This window comes from Capra hircus, chromosome 26 (genome assembly GCF_001704415.2).
Source record: "Capra hircus breed San Clemente chromosome 26, ASM170441v1, whole genome shotgun sequence".
NCBI classification, from domain to species: domain Eukaryota; kingdom Metazoa; phylum Chordata; class Mammalia; order Artiodactyla; family Bovidae; genus Capra; species Capra hircus.
In genome coordinates this window covers 39,936,610-39,955,943 of record NC_030833.1, presented here as the reverse complement: position 1 = coordinate 39,955,943, position 19,334 = coordinate 39,936,610, and the positions used below count along the sequence as shown (strand labels likewise).

General features: G+C 36.4%; 1 protein-coding gene across 5 annotated transcripts in view; it reads left to right on the top strand.

The window, feature by feature from the left end:
* The window catches only part of KIF20B (kinesin family member 20B), an 82,811-nt gene that overhangs the window by 42,803 nt on the left and 20,674 nt on the right, over positions 1–19,334 (top strand). For all 5 annotated transcript variants that reach the window (XM_005698202.3, XM_018041593.1, XM_013975077.2 and 2 more), the window contains 4 exons: positions 4,147–5,383; positions 5,719–5,857; positions 9,562–9,681; positions 11,739–11,799. In XM_005698202.3, coding sequence (XP_005698259.2) covers positions 4,147–5,383; positions 5,719–5,857; positions 9,562–9,681; positions 11,739–11,799 — 1,557 coding nt within the window. The remainder of the gene's footprint in view (positions 1–4,146; positions 5,384–5,718; positions 5,858–9,561; positions 9,682–11,738; positions 11,800–19,334) is intronic.

Here is a 19,334-nt window from a genome sequence, read left to right as displayed (position 1 = left end):
AAGTGTGAATCAGGGGGAAAGAAAGTTATTCCACTTTGGGATGACTTGGCTACAGTTTTGTAAAATGTTAGGAGACAGTCTGAATTTTAAAAAATTCGTTAGAATAAATGGGCAAGTGTGTTATAAAAGTAAATAAGAGTGAATCTGTTAGTTTCCAAAGTAGCTGGAATCCTTAGAATAAACTGAGAATCTGAAGGACCTAAATTATGAAAATGTAACTACAAACATAGGAAAATCTTCAAAAATCAACTCATTAGCTTTTCAGAAACCAGGCTGTGGAGCAGGAGTAATGCCATGATTTTCCTCTCCTTTTTGAGTCAGAAGAGACAGTGTAATTTATAGGTAATAAAACGTTATCCAGTGTGCTTTTAGGTAGTCTGTTAAAGAAATCTTAGAATCCTGTTACGGGATTACATAATTACTGCTGCCCAAGAGCATTTAAACTATTGTGTGAAGGAAAAGAATATGGATTGTATTTGGAAAATGAAAACAAATAAAGCTTGTTTTGGCAAGTATACTACTGAATGTAAAAATGGATAAATTCTTGGAGTGGCAAGATGATGTTCTCAGATTATATCGTGAGTTTGGGGTGAGGGGATACTCTAACTGGGGACATCAGAGAGAACTGGGATTTTTTCCCTCCAGTCCTATTGAGGTATAATTGAGAAATAATATTGTGATATATTTAAACTGTTTAACATGATTTGATATACATTGTGAAAAGTTTCCCACCATGTTAATTAATTAATACATCCATCATCTCATGTATTCACCTGTTTTCCCCCTCTTTTTCTTTTTTGGTGAGAACACTCAAGTTACACACCCCAAGCAAATTTCAGTTATACAATACATTGTTATCAATTATAGACACCATGTTATAGTTAGATTCTATGACCTTATTCATCTTCAATTGAAAAACTATACCCTTTTATAAGCCTCTCCCTGGTTCCATCAACCACCATTCTACTCTTTGTTTCTATGAGTTAAATCTTGTTGTTTCCTTGTATCGACACCATACAGTATTTGTCTTTCCATGTGTAGTTTATTTCACAAAATGAACCCTCCAGGTTCACCTGTGTTGGAGATGGCACGATTTCATTCTTCTTTAGGTTGAGTAATTATATTCCATTTTACATATACTTATACCCCTTTTTAAAAAATCCATTCACCTATCCATCTACACTTGGGTTTTTTTCAATGTCCTGGCTATTGTAAAAAATGTTGCAGTGAACATAGGGCATGAACTTGCATGAACTTGAATAGTGATTTCATTTCCTTTGGATTTATACTCAGAAGTGGGGTTGTTAGATGATAGTTCGATTTTTGATTTTTTGAGAAACCTCCATACTGGTTTTCTACTGCCTATACTACTAAATATCCCCATTAACAGTGATCAGATTTCCTCTTTCTTCTCATTCTTGTCAGCGTTTGTTATCTCTTATCTTTTTGATGATAGACATCCTAACAAGTGTTAGGTGATAATCTTACTGTACTTTGGATTTCCTTTTCCCTGATGCTTAGTGATATTGAACACCTTTTCCTGTACCTGTTGATTATTTGTATGTCTTTTTGGAAAAATATCTGTTTGGCTCCTCTGCCAATTTTTTAATTGAATTGCTTGATTTTTTGGCTGTTGAGTTGTGTGAGTTTCCTATATATTTTAGGTATTAACTCCTTGTCCTACCGGACAAATGGTTTGCAAATATTTTCTCCCATTCCACAGGTTGCCTTTTCATTCTGTTGACTGCTTCTTGTGGTGTGCATACTGTTTGTATGTAGGATAGTATTAATTTTAAAGAGCTTTTTATGATCTTAAAGATGCCTCCTTAACTGAACAGATTCATTAGATTGGGCACTGTTGTCTTGTCTAGATGCTCAGGAGCCTGCCACAGCAGGGGGAAAATTTAAGGGCTTGAATCTCATTGCTGTGTGAGATTTGATATTTATCTCTTATGGAACAATTACATGTAGCCGGCCTGCCAGATAGAGGCTTTGTAATGAAGCAAACTGATATGTTTAGATCCAAAATGTTTTATAGGGGTGACCATCAAGTTCTTCCAGAAGTTTAAACAGACAAGTGCCTGGATCGTTGTGTATGTACACTCAAGGTGTTTGCATGTACAATACATTCCAGATTTACCAAATCAGTATGTTTGATACTTGTTTGGAATCTACATTCTGAGCTCTCTTGCTCACTCTGTAAAACTAGAGAGTCACCATTGTAAAAATGATACCGTAAAGATAAAACCTTAAAATTTAAAACATAAAATTATACTACAGTAACTGAGTTAATACAACTGGGCCATGTTAGATTATAAATTTGCACATATCTAAACTGATTACAAAAATTGTGTTTTTCTGATCCAGTGATATGTCTTAGAGATAGAAAAGGAGAACATAAGCAACGTAGGTAAATGTCAAAAATAATTCATTTAGGATTATTGTTCAAGTATGTAAAGATGCATTAGACACAGAGAGTCTTCTTTCAGGAAATTTGGAATATAATAGATGCGAGAAACAAGTATACATAGTATTTCAATATAATATGATGTACTCAGATTCATAGGATAATATGTTGGCACTTATTAAAAAGACAACTATAAAATATACCTTTTAAAGATTCTTTGGACAGTTAACAACTGAAAGTAATAGATTTTTTGGAGAATTTCAGTCCAGTTCTTCCTTATGACTGCCTTCTGCATTTATGGATTTCATATTGTACCTGGAACCTCTAAGCAGGAATTTGATTCTTAATGTGCTTAACGAGACTGCCAAATAAAAATATAGGTGAAATTGACAGATGAATGGCCAGTTGAGGGGGATGCATGAAGGTCAAAAGGACCTGTTGAGTTGATCAAATACAGTATCGTATAAAAATACATATAAATTGTACTAGAGTCATGTTGTATATAAAATTCACACATATAAACATCAAACCATGAAGTGAAATAGGACAAAAATTTAAAAACCAAAAGTTCACATTCTTATGTTTTGAAGTAATTTTCCTAGGATATGAGACACTCATCAGATCAGTTATTATTATAACAGAAATTGTATAAAAGCATAAAAAGATAAATTTGTACATCTGGAGAATTGAGAATTATGTTTCAAAAGTTAATCATGCAATCTGTGAGAAAAATTTGAACATAATTTATATTGGACAGTTGTGTAAGATGATTTATTTTGTCAACATAAATGTTAAGAATTAACTTTTAGCTAATAGTGCATCCTCTGGACAGTTTACTTTAATCTATATCAACTGTATTTGTTAAAGTTCTTGTACTTACATAACATTTAGAAAATGCTTTAACATACCTTATATATTAATTTATTTGGCCCTCTTAACACTATCCTGTAAAAGTAGGGCAGAGAGAAATATCCTATTTTTGAAATGTAGGTATTAAGCCTGAAAAAGACAAAATTTTATTTATTTTTAACTAGCTGAGCTCTTCTGTACAGATTTTCAATTTCTAATAATATCTAACTATATCCCAAGCACAGTGTTCCAAGTTCATTTATTTTCTTGATCTTTACAATAACTCTGAGATAGGTGATATTATTTCCATTTTACATTTGAGGAAACAGCCATGGAATCAAACAGTTTATTGACAGTTATGCAACTATTAAAGATAAGGCTCCATTAGACTTAGCAGAAGTTTAACCATTTTTCTCCTAATTTCCGCTCTGAAAGTGTAAGGCACTCAGTTTGTAAATCACTGATTTAGTAGACCTATAGTATAACTGTACTTTTAAACTGTTCTTTAGTCAGCCTTAGGGTGTGATTCCCTACCCTCTATCTCTTAGTAATAATAAAGATTTGTGGTAGACAATTCAAATAACATTAAATGCTATAAAAAGAAAGTAGAAGTAACTGGTAGTCCCACTCAGAGGTAGCTGCCAGTATTTTTTGTACATCCTTTGCTAATAACTCTGCTGTGGCTTAACAGAACTATGATTTTTACATAATTCGGTTTATACTATGTATGTTTTGCAACCTGATTTTTCTTTTTTAACTCAATAGCTTCTTTGTTTTTCATTGTTTGTTTTCATATGTTTCATATGTTTGAATATTGGCTTATATGGTAGCTTTTGGATTTTATTAAAGTTTGCCAGATTAATAATGTATATATTTTTTTATTTTTAAAGGACTTACACATGCTAGTCCAACTATCACTGAAGACCAAAAGAAAAGTGAAGAAACGCAAGAGAGCATTTCAGATGAGGAAAACATTAGAGTTCTACAAGAAAATAACGAAGAGCTAAAAACACGTTTACTCACCATTGAGAATGAACTTAAAAATGAAAAGGAAGAAAAAACAGAATTAAATAAACAGATTGTTAGTTTGCAGCAGGAACTTTCTTCTTCTGAAAAAAAATGTTTAGGCTTTAGTATAGAGGTCCAACAAATTCAGTCGAGTTATGACAATGTGATTTCTGAATTACATGTGCAGAAAAGTATAAATCAAGAACAGAAGGAAAGGATCATGAAATTGTCAGAGGAGATAGAAACTGCTAGAAGAAACATCACAAATAATGTTTCCCAAATAAAATTAATGCAGGCAAAAATAGATGAACTGCGTAGACTTGATTCAGTCTCTCAGATTGCAAGCATAGATTTACTCAATTTCAGGGATTTTTCCAGTTGTTCTCAAGAAGGTAATTTGCCGAATACACAGTTACGTCATTTGGATAATGATTATTTGATAAGTAAGCAGGTTAAAGAACATGGTATTCAAGAACTTAGTAGGGAAAGGTCTTTCCATTCTACTGTTGAAGCCATTTGGGAAGAATGTAAAGAGATTGTAAAGACTTCCTCCCAAAAAACCCATCAGATTGAGGAACTAGAAAAACAAATTGAAAAATTACAGGCAGAAGTAAAAGACTATACAAATGAAAACAACAGACTAAAAATAGAGGAGAGGGAGAAAAAGAATCAAGATGATTTACTAAAAGAAAAAGATAATCTTATACAGCAGCTGAAGAAAGAAGTACAAGAAAAAACCATTAGTCTTGATATTGAAGTACAGCATGTAGTGGAAGGAAAGAGAGCACTTTTAGAACTTACGCAAGATGTTACTTCCTATAAGGAGAAAATAAAGGAACTTGAAGCAATGTTAGAAACTCAGAAAGATGAATGTAGCCATTCAGCCAAGTTAGAACAAGAAATTATGGAAAAGGAATCTGTCATTTTAAAGCAAGAAAGAAATCTGAATGAATGTCAAGCAAATCTTAAAGATTCTATCCAAAATGCCAGAGATTTAAGTGAAAGGGAAGTCAAATTGAAAGAAGAAATCATGCAATTAACAAAAAATTTGCAAGATGCTAAGCATTCACTTCAATTAAAGGAAGAAGAAAAGGAAACAAACTGGCAAGAAACAGAAAAGTAAGCTAAAAGTTATTAAAAGGGTTAAAAAATTTGCATCTTTTATTGATTTTTCTATATAGCTTTTCAAGAATTTAGGTGGGCATAACTTAATCTGGTTAAATATAGCATGTATGTTAAGAGAAGAACTTGAACTTTGTATAAACCTGTGGGACTGAATGTTATTTACATGCAGAGTTCTGTTTATAAAATCTCCTGAAATCCTTGAAGTCCTCATTCATGCTATGGACATTCCAAGTTTGTGAAAAGATCTAATTTTGTAGATTATTAGTCACACATATGATCCTAAGTGATTAGTGATATATCACTATAGGAAAGTGATTTTTTCTTTTTAGGTTGAAAGAGGAGCTCTCTGCAAGCACTGCTCTTGTCCAGAATCTGAAAGCTGATCTTCAGAGGAAGGAAGAAGATTATGCTGAGCTCAAAGAGAAACTGGCCGATGCCAAAAAGCAGATTGAGCAAGTACAGAAAGAGGTTAGCTATTTGAAAAGTTGTGTGGCCAGTTTAAATGATAATCATTGTTTTCCTTATATATCATGTTTAGACACTAGTTTTAGTATTGATGAGAACATTTGTCAACTCCATAATTTTTTTAAAATGACGAGAACTATTATTTCACCAAAAATTTAGTCAGCTTAAACAAACTGAAGAATGGCTGATAGTAAGAAAAAATATGTGCCTTCTATAAGATTAGAACCTTTTTTTTTCTTTTAAGGACTAAGCTCAAGTCCCCAAAAAAAGTAAAAAGTAAACTTCTGTTTACAGGTTGTATGTAGGAGAGTATGTAGTGCAGTTGTAACAAGTTTTTATTATAGTTTGATATTAAAAATAGGAAATACGTTCACATGGTTCCAAATTTAAAATACATGAAAGTATATATAGTGAGGGGAAAACTGCCATCAAGCTTCCCACCAAGGAATCAAATGTTACCAATATTTTTTTTTTCTTCTCCGTCTTCCTCTGTTGCTCCTTCCTTCTCTTCCTGTTAAAAAATGGAAACCTCCAATAAACACTGTGAACCTCGTTTTTCTTCACGTAGTGTATCTTGGCTTTCTCTCCATCTCAAGATATAAAGAGTTTCCAGATGACTTTTTTAATGACTAGGAACATGTATTTATGGTTAATGAGTCCCCTATTATTGAACAATTAAGGTGATTTCCAGTTAATGATCCAGTGATGTCGTTTTGAACTTTTGTAAGTCTTCCTGTGAAATAAATTCCTTAAAGTGGAATTTATGAGTCACTGGTTTGTACATTTTTTCCAATTTACTCACCAGGACTAATGTATAAGAAAGTATTGTTCTCTATACTCTTATCCACAAGGTAGTATTTTATCATTATTTCTTTGATATCTGCTAACTTGACATGTAAACAGTATATCTCAACTATAATTCTAACTTGCATATCTTTTAATTAGAATGAACTTTTTTTGGTTTACAGTTTATTTTTTTTCTCCTGTGGTCTGAGTGTTCATATTCTTTGTTTTAGTTTAGGTTTTTTTTTAATTGTTATTGCTTTATGGGAGCTTATTATATATTTAGGAAATTAACTTTTTAAGGTATTAATTGTGGATAACCCCTGTAACCTGACCCCTATCTTGCCGTTTTTCTTGATTTTGATTATGGGGCTTTTTTCCCTTGGAGCAATTTATTTTTCTTTTATGACTGCTGTATTTTGTATCATAATTAGACTTTTTTTAAAAGTTGAAATAATTTTAAATATTTTTCATTACTTAGAGTTAGTTACAAAAGAATACTTAAATGCTAAGGTCTGAAGAATATTCACACAGCAGATGTTTGTGGGTCTCATCCATTTTTTGTTTCCTATCCCCAATGAAGTTACTATAATGAATGTTTTGTATTTGTCTTTTTTTGATCTGTTAAAAATGTAAGTTAAACTATATATATATATATATATATTTTAGTTCTACACATTAATTGTGTTCTGAGACATTATCCACATCATATTCCTGAGAGTCATTTATGTATGGTTATAGTTAAGCACTTTCACTGCTGTGTAATATTTCAAAGTGTGTGTGACTATACAATTTAGTTATCTGTTCTCTTGACCATTTAGATTGTTTTCATTCATTGCTCTTAGAAGAGTGATCCTATTTTAAACATGGTCCTACGTATACGTGTACAAGAATTTGTAGAGCATGGGGTGGAATTGTTGGGTCAGGAGATAAAGGGGCATCTTATGGTTTTGAGCTGTACTCCTGTCAGCGTCTGTCTTTATTCACTGTATGTCTGTGCTAGTTTTCACTCTGTGAAATGCATTCGTTCATATTTTCTGTTAATTTTGCTGTCCTTTTAAAAATTACTATTGTGTTGAATTTCTTTATTCTTGTGTCTGATTCTTTTTAAAAAATTAATTAATTAATTAATTTTTGGCTGTACAGAGTCTTCATTGCTGCACGAGCTTTCTCTAGTTTCCATCAGTAATTCTTTACCACTTCCCACCAGGGAAGTCCTTGGTTCTAATTCTTATAAAATATATTGCAAATACCTTCTAGCTTACTTGCTGAAAGTCAGGCCTCCTCTTTCTATGAAAGCCAGTCAGTGTTACACTTATTTCTGCGATTATTTTTTCACTTAATTTTTTTCTGTTATCTCGATATTTATTTATTTTTTTGTTCCTCAGTACTTTTAAAAAGATTTAAAACTTTTTTATCCAGCATTTAAAGTCCTTGAATAATTTTTTTAGGTAGCATAAGAAAACTCACAATAATATAGCATTAATGTAAATTAAAAATGAATGAAAAGAATGAGTGTGAACTTTTTGATCAAATAAATTATAATTTTCATGACTGTTAGGCCTGTACTGGTAAAGAGAAGCTCCCGCCATGACTTGGTAGATACCCTCCATATCCATATATGTAAAATAGTTACTCTATGTGCTTGTGTGTTTTTATTTTTATAAATGAGATCAGCTATATATAAATACTGCTTTTAAAATTTGTTCTAATTTTAAGATTTTTTTTTTTCATAGTTTTAGGTGGTATTTCTTTTTAAGTAATGTTTTATTGTGCATATGACTAGCATTACTCTCAAGGGTGAGAATTAAGAGTGTTTTCTGTCTTTCAAAATAAACAATGTATAATGTTAGTGCTAATAATAATAGAGGCTTACTCTGGATTGGTTGTTCTAAGTTTACATGTATCATCTCATTTAATTTTCATACAAATGTTAGGCATAGGGACTATTTTTAGCCATTTTATGACTAGGGAAATAGGCATTGAGAGAGATAACTTGTCCAGTGTTAGAGCCAGGATGGAAACGGAAGCAGTCCTTACGTGCATCTTGGTGCGATACATAGTCTCTATGTTATTGGCAGACGGTTTATTTCTGTAAAATTGATGACGATGGTGTTTATTAGTGGAAGTCCCTTGTTTTTGAACAAAATAAGATAATATATAAAATTAAATTTTATTAATGTATGATTATAAAAGGAATATATGTTTATTATAGTAATTTTGGAACATACAGGAAGCCTAAAAAGAAATGTAAAAATCACCTGAAACCAAAGAACTACTATTATTATGGTATCTCCATAATTTTTATGAAGGGGAACTTTGTTCAGTTAATTTCCTTCAGTTTATGAGATCCCTAGCTCTCTTGAAAATTGACCTAAAAATGTACTTTGATTACATGTTTTCTATACTTATCCCTTTCCCTTCTCCCTTCTCCTCCCCTCTTTTCCTTTAGGATTTGCATACTGATTCAAAGTGCTTTTCGATTTCTTTAATAGGTTTGTAGGATTAAGTTTGTAGGATTAGCACCAAAAATCAATTGACCTTCCCTTGCATGGGTATCTTTTGATCTTGTAATTGTTCTGTTTTCATCCTCTACGTGCCATTATTAGCTGTTAAGTTATTTCTTATATTACTGGATCATATTACTTAATAAATCTTGGAAATCAGATTCAGTATTTTTCCCCTAGAGTATCTCTATTGATTTTTCCATGATAATAATTTCCCTCTTGCATGCATGGGACTATTCTGAGTCTTTTTTAGTAGTATTTACAGAGTTTGAGATTCTTATAATTTGAGTTACATCATGTATGTTGGAATCTGTAATTTTTCTAATGCTCTTAAAAGGACATTAATCTTTGAAACAGTGGCCTTGAATTTTAAACAAAAGCAATTAATATTTTTAGAAATTATTTATTACTTTGTAGGTCTCTGTAATGCGTGATGAGGAGAAATTATTGAGGATTAAAATTAATGAACTGGAGAAAAAGAAAAACCAGTGTTCTCAGGAAATAGATATGAAACAGCGAACCATTCAGCAACTTAAGGTAACAGTTTTGTTTTTAAAGATGATTTCAGTAGATTCTGGTGGTATATTTTAGTGTTTAATTAAATGTATATATATATATATTCTTAAGTAAGAAATGGATAATCTGAGGATTGTAACCTGGGAGACAGTCTTTCAGAAAGCTCTTAGGACTGTTCTGCCCATTAGAGGTCAAAGCAAAGTTGCATACTTTTTGAGACAAAGGGTTATGCATCAAATGATATATTGTTGACAATTTACAGTACTCAGATGTGCAGTATAAAGTGAGTAGGGGGTAATCATAGCCCTTTGACCATAAGAAGGAGGGTTATAGTTACCTTGTTGGCACCAGGAGAAAATAGCTCTTTACCATCCAGCAGGCATTCCTGTGTCTTCTAAGGAGAGGTTAATGCCAGTGCATAATGCACAGTTAAAATAGGGTGGGAGGCGGGCACAGAGAATTTTATGTTTGAAAAAAATCTTTTTTCTTCTCCTGCCTTAAAATGTTTATCACAACTCAGGACTCTTAGGTGGTAAACCCAGCCCAGTTGTCTGGTAAAGGTGCCTAGAACAGCTGGGATTGCTCCAGAGATGCATTTGCCGTCAGGGAAGGGCACTGCAGCCCCAGGTTTAGGGGAGATTCCCAGGCCTTGGGGAGCCCAGTTTCACGGGGATCTCTTAGTCCGCCAGCAAGATCCCCGACACCTGCAGAACAAGACTCACGTTTTCAAGAGATGTTTGGAGGCCTTTAGGGGGAAAAAGCTGTTAAAATCCTGATTTCAAGAAGACAATTATTTCATGATTCCAACACCTTAGGGATCTTTAGGGGACTTTGAGGAACAGCTATGAGTACTTGGCGATAAATGATTTGAGCATCAATCCAAAGGAATGGTGAGGTGTCAAAACAGATGGAAATTTTGTTTATAGTGTGCCCTTATGTAACCAGACACCGACTAGGTTCCTTCCCTCACTGTTGGACCACCTTTGACCACCGCTGTTGTTTTCCCTCCGATTCCGTCCCCATCTGCCTACCTCTGTCGCTTTCCGTCTGCTTCTGTCCTGTCCGACCACCTCCACCATTCTCTGTTAACAGCCTGTGTTCTCAGGTTCGGCTGTCTGGTCACCCCCTTCCGCCGCTCTCTGTTAAACAGCCTGTGTTCTCAGCGTTCGGGTGTCTGGTCGCCCCCTTCCGCCGCTTTCTGTTAACAGCCTGTGTTCTCAGCGCTCGGCTGTCTGGTCGCCCCCTTCCGCCGCTCTCCTCTGTTTCTGTCCACCGGCCTTGTTCTCTGTTTCCGTTGTGGCAGTGCTACCTGCATCATGCTACGTCCACCTGCGTCGCTTTCCATCTGCCTGCTCCGCCTTTCGCCGTCTGCTTCCATCCTGTCCGTCCACCTCCTGGGTTCTGTTTCCTTTCTGTGGGTCCCTCTCTCTAGTGCTGCTTCCGGTCTGTTTTGTCCCTGTCTGTCAGCCTTGGTAGCTCTCTGTGTTTCTGTCCGTCTCTGTCCATCCACCTCCGAAGCGCCTCCCTCGTTTTCTGTCATTGTCTCTGCACCATCCTTCCAGCTGCAGATGGAAGGTTAGATTACCAGACAGGTTAAAACCAGAATTGAAGGATTTCCAGTGTCCATAAATTAACGTTGCGTCTTTTTCAAACCTTCCAGCTACTTTCTACATATAGGGGATGTGGGGGCCCTATTTTTTTCTGCATCTTGAGTTTACTTGATAAGGAATTTATTTATGGTTTACTTTGTTGTTCCCATTATTAAGTATATTTCTTCCCCTTTATGCTTTTTGTGTTGTGTAAGAGAACATACATGCTAGCTTAAAATGTTGAATAAAGAAAATGATTTGGCATTTTTTAGGTAGATTAAAGGTATAAAGTTGGGGGGTTGTTTTTGTTTTATTTTTTCCTTTTATCACTCTCACCTTTACTCTGAGGTGTAACAAACTTGGAATCTTAAGACTTAGCCTTCTAGGAGATAGATTTCAAAGTTAATAATAAACCCTGTTCAAGTCCCTCTATTAAATATTGGCGTATAATTAAGTTTCATTTGCATTTCGTGTTCTTTCATTTTGCAGGAGCAGTTAAATAATCAAAAGGTGGAAGAAGCTATGCAACAGTATGAGAGAGTGTGCAAAGGTCAGAAACAAAGCTCTTCTTCCAGTACTGAAAAGACTGCAAAATAAGTAGCTAGAATAACAATTGGTTCATCATTTTCCTTTGAAAATTCTGAAATAAAATAAGGGCAACATAAAATGTAACTTTATCAAAGAGAAAAGCATTGATTCTCCAGAGTAACTTACTACCCTGAAATTTATCAATGAAGAGGGATTAACTTGGATCAGTAACTTGGATGTGAAAATATATGTCCCTACAGAATCTTATTTTTCCTACCCTTTTAGGCCATTGTCTCATAAGCATCTCATATTTCCATAATATTTTTGGAATTTTCCTTTATTTTGGCTCCTTTGTCACTGTTGGCAGGTGTGAATAGATCTTGGCTATTCTATAAAACATTCTTGGAACCAGAATATAGTTATTTTTATATTTTAGTATTTTATTTCTTGGCCACATATTGAGATGTGTGGTGTAGGCCCATTTTGAGTACTCTTAATCTTGCATCTTCTCCGTTCTCTCTAAACTTTCATCCAGGCCACTTGTAACCTACATAGTTTCAGATCTTTTTGGTTTTTGCAATCTGCCCTTTCCTTTATTTTTTAATTATTTGTCAATTCATTTTCTCTCATTTTCGTTTTCTAGGTAGTATTAATTGTATAAGGATATTTTTTCTAAGTATGAAGGTGATGTGTAGCTTCCCCCTTTCTGAAACTCTTTTACCTGGGCTTGTGTGATCTGTTCCTCTGGTTACTGCCTTTCTCTCAGAATAAACCTTAGCTGCTGTGACAGATTTCCTGAATAAGGCATCATTATCTTTTTTCTCTTTGTTTTCACTGTTGAGTTCCTTCACCTTTGTGATTTTAACTTTGTATTAGACATTCCCTGATAAGCAGAAAAGTACATTTTTAGCTCTTGAGGGTTTCCCTGGCTTGTCAGTTCAGTCGCTCAGTCGTGTCCGGCTGTTTGCGACCCCATGAATCGCAGCACGCCAGGCCTCCCTGTCCATCACCATCTCCCGGAGTTCACTCAGACTCACGTCCATCGAGTCCGTGATGCCATCCAGCCATCTCATCCTTGGTCGTCCCCTTCTCCTGCCCCCAGTCCCTCCCACCATCATAGTCTTTTCCAGTGAGTCAACTCTTCGCATGAGGTGGCCAAAGTACTGGAGTTTCAGCTTTAGCATCATTTCTTCCAAAGAAATCCCAGGGTTGATCTCCTTCAGAATGGACTGGTTGGATCTCCTTGCAGTCCAAGGGACTCTCAAGAGTCTTCTCCAGCACCACACTTCAAAAGCATCATTCTTCAGCGCTCAGCCTTCTTCACAGTCCAACTCTCACATCCATACATGACCACAGGAAAAACCAGAGCCTTGACTAGACTGACCTTTCTTGGCAAAGTAATGTCTCTGCTTTTGAATATACTATCTAGGTTAGTCATAACTTTCCTTCCAAGAAGTAAGCGTCTTTTAATTTCATGGCTGCAGTCATCATCTACAGTGATTTTGGAGCCCCCCAAAATAAAGTCTGACACTGTTTCCACTGTTTCCCCATCTATTTCCCATGAAGTGATGGGACCAGATGCCATGATTTTCGTTTCTGAGTGTTGAGCTTTAAGCCAACTTTTTCACTCTCCTCTTTCACTTTCATCAAGAGGCATTTTAGCTCCTCTTCACTTTCTGCCATAAGGGTGGTGTCATCTGCATATCTGAGGTTATTGATATTTCTCCCTGCAGTCTTGATTCCAGCTTGTGTTTCTTCCAGTCCAGCGTTTCTCATGATGTACTCTGCATAGAAGTTAAATGAGCAAGGTGACAATATACAGCCTTGACGTACTCCTTTCCTGATTTGGAACCAGTCTGTTGTTCCATGTCCAGTTCTAACTGTTGCTTCCTGACCTGCATGCAGATTTCTCAAGAGGCAGGTTAGGTGGTCTGGTATTCCCATCTCTCAGAATTTTCCACAGTTTCTTGTGATCCACACAGTCAAAGGCTTTGGCATAGTAAATAAAGCAGAAAGAGATGTTTTTCTGGAACTCTCTTGCTTTTTCCATGATCCAGCGGATGTTGGCAATTTGATCTCTGGTTCCTCTGCCTTTTCTAAAACCAGCTTGAACATCAGGGAGTTCACGGTTCACATATTGCTGAAGCCTGGCTTGGAGAATTTTGAGCATTACTTTACTAGCGTGTGAGATGAGTGCAATTGTGTGGTAGTTTGAGCATTCTTTTGCATTGCCTTTCTTTGGAATTGGAATGAAAACTGACCTTTTCCAGTCCTGTGGCCACTGCTGAGTTTTCCAAATTTGCTGGCATTGAGTGCAGCACTTTGACAGCATCATCTTTCAGGATTTGAAACAGCTCAACTGGAATTCCATCACCTCCACTAGCTTTGTTCCTAGTGATGCTTTCTAAGGCCCACTTAACTTCACTTTCCAAGATGTCTGGCTCTAGATTAGTGATCACATCATCATGATTATCTGGGTCGTGAAGATCTTTTTTGTATAGTTTTTCCATGTGTTCTTGCCACCTCTTCTTAATATCTTCTGCTTCTGTTAGGTCCCTTATCGAGCCCATCTTTGCATGAAATGTTCCCTTGGTATCTCTAATGCTCTTGAAGAGATCTCTAGTCTTTCCCATTCTGTTGTTTTCCTCTATTTCTTTGCATTGATTGCTGAAGAAGGCTTTCTTATCTCTTCTTGCTATTCTCTGGAACTCTGCATTCAGATGCTTATATCTTTCCTTTTCTCCTTTGCTTTTCGCCTCTCTTCTTTTCACAGCTATTTGTAAGGCCTCCCCAGACAGCCATTTTGCTCATTTGCATTTCTTTTCCATGGGGATGGTCCTGATCCCTGTCTCCTGTACAATGTCACGAACCTCATTCCAATGAGGTTCCTGGCTTCTAAAGTTCTATTTAAATACTGAATGCCATTTACTTAGGTATCTTACTGAGTTTTTAAATTGAGATATACAAACCATAAAATTTACCCTTTAAAAGTGTACAGTATGGTAGGTTTTAGTGTATTCACAAACTTGTACAACCACTACCACTATATAATTCCAGAGCATTTTCATCACCCTAGAAAGAAATGCTGTACTGATTAGCAATCACTCTCCATTCATGCCTCCACCAGAACTCCAGTTTTTGCTTCTATCTTAACATAGGCATCTTCTCTCTGAGTGTATTTCTTCTCCCTAGCTGTTGCCATACAGAGTTCCCTTTTCTTACAAGGACACCAATTATGTTGAATTAGGGCCCACTGTGGAGAAGACGATCGCAAACCACTCCAGTACTCTTGCCTGGGAAATCCCATGGACGGAGGAGCCTGGTAGGCTGCAGTCCATGGGATTGCGAAGAGTCGGACATGACTGAGTGACTTCACTTTCACTTTTCACTTTCATGCATTGGAGGAGGAAATGGCAACCCACTCCAGTGTTCTTGCCTGGAGAATCCCAGGGACGGGGGACCCTGGTGGGCTGCTGTCTATGGGGTTGCACAGAGTCGGGCACGACTGAAGTGACTTAGCAGCAGCAGCAGGGCCCACTGTAATCCAGTAGCGGGAGTTCTCCAGTGGCTCAGGTATTAAGAATCCACCTGCAATGCAGGAGACATGGGCTCCACCCATGGGTTAGGAAGATCCCCTGGGACTTCCCACTGGAGCAACCCACTCCAGTATTCTTGCCTGGAGAACCCCATGGACAGAGGAGCCTGGTGGACTGCAGTTCATGGGGTCGCAAAGAGTTGGACACAACTGAAGCAACTTTGCATTCAGGCATGCTAATCCAGTATGACCTTATTCTGAACTTGATTACCTCTGCAAGGACTCTGTTTCCAAGTAAGGTCATTTTCACAAGGAGTAGACATAATTTTTTCCTCTGACATCCTGGTGGGTATAAAGGAGTATGTCATTTTGGTTCACTTATTTATTCAGCTGCAGCAAGTCTTAGTTGTGGTCCATGGGATCTACATTGTGTCTTTGAGATCTTTTGTTCTGGTGCACAGCTTCTCTAGCTGTGGACACAGGCTCCACAGAACAGGCTTCGTAGTTAAAACATGTAGACTTCGTTGGTCCACAGCATGTAGGATCTTAGTTTTCTGATCATGGATTGAAACCATATCCCCTGCATTGCAAGGCAGATTCTTAACCATTGGACCACCCGGTAAGTCCTATTTGTTGTTTCGATTTGCATTTCCTACTGATATTGAGCATCTTGTCTTCTGCTATTGGCCACTGGTATATCTTCTTTGCCCAAATGTCTGTTAATGTCCTTAATGTGCTTTGCCTATTTTGGGCAAAAGTTGCCCCCTCTTGCCCCCTCAAACAATTCAGTTGGGTTGTTTGCCCCTCCCCCCAGTTGTTTGTGTGTGTGTGTGTGTGTGTGTGTGTAGTTGTGATTTTTATATTTTCTGGCTTCTAGACCCTTATCAGGTAAATGTTTTCTCCTATTCTGTGGGTGGTTTTTCACTTCCTGGATAGTATCCTTTGATAGATAAAAGTTGTTAATTTTTTAAGTTAATTTTTATTAGAGTATAGTTGCTTTACAATGTTTACAAAGTGAAAGTTTTTCATTTTGACGTTACCTATCTTGTTTTGATTGCTTATGCTTTAGGTATCATGTCTAAAAACCTGTTGCCTAATCTGAAGTTACCTTGGTTTTTTTCTAAAAGTTTTATACTTTTTGGCTGTTGTATTTAGGTCTTTGATTCACTTTGAATTAATCTGTTTGAGTATAATTTTGTATATTATGTGAGGTAGATGTCTAACTTGATTCTTTTTCATTTGGAGATCCAATTGTCCCAGCACCATTTGTTGAAAAGACTGTTCTTTCTCCTGTTGCATTGTTCTGCATCTTTGTTGAAAATCAGTTGACCATACATGTAAGGATTTATCTCCTAACTCTTGACTCTGTTTCATTGTTCTATATGTCATTACTTATGCTAGTACCATACAGTATTGTTACTTACCTTTTAGTGAGTTTTGAAATTGAGAAGTGTGAATTCTCTCATTAAAAAAAAATTAATTTATTTGGCTGCCCTGGGTCTTAGTTGTGGCACTTGGGATCTTTAGTTGTGACATGCCAACTCTTAGTTGTGGAATGTGGTATCTAGTTCCCTGACCAGGGATCGAACCTGGGGCCCTGGCAGTGAGAGATCTTAACCGCTGGACTGCTGTGAAATTCCCAATCACTGAGTATTTCTAATCCAGAATTTTACATGACATTTGTATGTCGTTTCTTTCACAAGTTGATGCAGTGTCCCTTCTTCCCACAACCAACCTGTTCTCGAACATTATGCTTAAGCTTTTCCTCCTTGAAGCCTTGCTAGGATATTATATAGCTTTCAGTGATCTCTCCCCTGAATGTTAAACACTTGATTGATTGATTGTCTGCCAGGCATTTATTTAGCTATGATAATTCATAGCTGTCTTTAGATAGCTTTGATGAAATATCTAGTTCCTGTCCTTCTGCTTTATTTTGTGTTATTTGTTGCATATTTCTGGATTCTTTTCTTGAAATAAAGTTCAGTTATTGGAGGCTGTGACCAATATAATTATCTTTTTTCTTTTACTGTTTGTGCCTTGTGTGGGAAGTGAGCCCTAGTACTGTGTCACCAGACAGTAAGCCAGTCTTTCCTTCTTATCTCTTTCAGGTAGGATTAGAATTATTTATAATCCATTATTATAGTCATTTTTTCAAGGGCCAGAAACAGTTTTAGTAAGGTTATAATAGCACAGTTTTCCTGAGGAGCTGGTTTAAAAAACACTAGAAGTAAATATTTTGCTTTGAAAATTTTTCTAGAGAAAATAATTACTTGAGGTTTTCAAAAAAGTAAATTTGGGATTGAGAATTTATTATTTATTTATTTATTTTTTTGAGAATTTATTGTTTTAAGGAGCTAAAAATTATAGTTTCAGTTTTGGTTTAAGAATATTAACAGTAAAATTTGTCAAATAGGGTTTTTTTCTAAATCCCAGTATATGTGTTTGTTACTACTGGTGTACCTCAGAGATGTTTCAGATTTGGTCCTGTGCATGCATGCTAAATCAGTTCAGTCATGTCTAACTCTTCGCGACCTTGTGGACCAAAGAGCCTACCAGGCTCCTCTCTCCATGAGATTCTGCAGGCGAGAATACTGGAGTGGGTTGCCATGCTCTCCTCCAGGGGATCTTCCCAACCCAAGGATCGGACCCAGGTCTCCCACATTGCAGGCAGATTCTTTACAGTCTGAGCCACCAGGAAAGCCCTTAGCACACATGCACATAGTTAAATGGCTTAAAACAATGCAAATACATTACCTTACAACTCTGGAGGTCAGAACTCTGAAAAAGGTCTAATAAGGCTCAAATCAAGATAATTTGCAAAACTGTGTTCCTTCTGGTTGCTTTAGGGGAGAATCTGCTTCTTTACCTTTTCCAGATTAAGACATAATAGTATTATGTTTAAAAAAACAGTGCTCACACCTAATTAAAAAATACTTTATTGCTAAAAAATGCTAACCATCATCTGAGCTTTCAGGGAAGTGTAGTCTTTTTGCTGATAGAGTAGGGCCTTATGTTGATGCTGAAGACTGCTGACTGAACAGAGTAGTGGTTGCTGAAGATGGGGGTGGCTGTGGCAGTTTCTTAAAGTAAGACTGTGAGGAAATTTGGCACCTCAGTTGACTCTTCCTTTCATAAACCTGTAGCATGCTCTGCTGTTTGATGCCTTTTTACCCACAGTAGAATTTTTTCAGAATTAGAGTCAAGCCTCTTAGACTCTGCCACTGCTTTATCAACTCAGTTTATGTACCATTCTGAATCCTTTGTTGTCATTTCAACATTTTTCACTCAGAGTAGATTCCATCTCAAGAAACCACTTTCTTTGCTCATCCATAAGAAGCAACTGGGCATCTGTTCAAGTTTTATCATGAGATTGCAGCAGTTTAGTCGTATATTCTGGATGATTGGTAGCACCTACGTCAGCACTGGCTGCTTCACCTTGCACTTTTAAGTTTGGGAGACAGCTTCTTTCTTGAACCTCAAGAACTAACCTCTGCTGGCTTGAAACTTTGCTTCTGCAACTTCCTTACCTCTCAGCATTCATCAGATGGAAAGAATTAGGGCCTTGCTCTTAATTCGCTTAGGCGAATGTTGTGGTTATTTTTTTGTGTGTGTGTGGTTATTTTTGATTTCTCTATCCAGGCCACTGAAAGTCTCTCTATATCAGCAGAAAGTCTGTTTCGCTTTGTTATCATTTGAATATTCACTGGGGTAGGACTTTAAAGTCTCTTGAAGAACTTTAATTTGCAGTCACAACTTCAGTGTTTGGAACAAGAGGCCTAGCTTTTGTCTAGTCTCAGCTTTTGATATGCCTTCCTTACATAATCATTTCATTTCTAGCTTTTGATTTAAAGTGAGAGTTGTGTGACTCTCCTTGAACACTTCCTTTCACTTGAACATTTAAAGGCCTCTGTAGTATTATTAATTGGATTAATTTCAATATTGTTGTGTCCTAGGGAATCGAGAGGTCCACAGAGAAGGAGAAACAGGGAAATAGCTGGTCATGGGAGCAGAGCACGCACAGT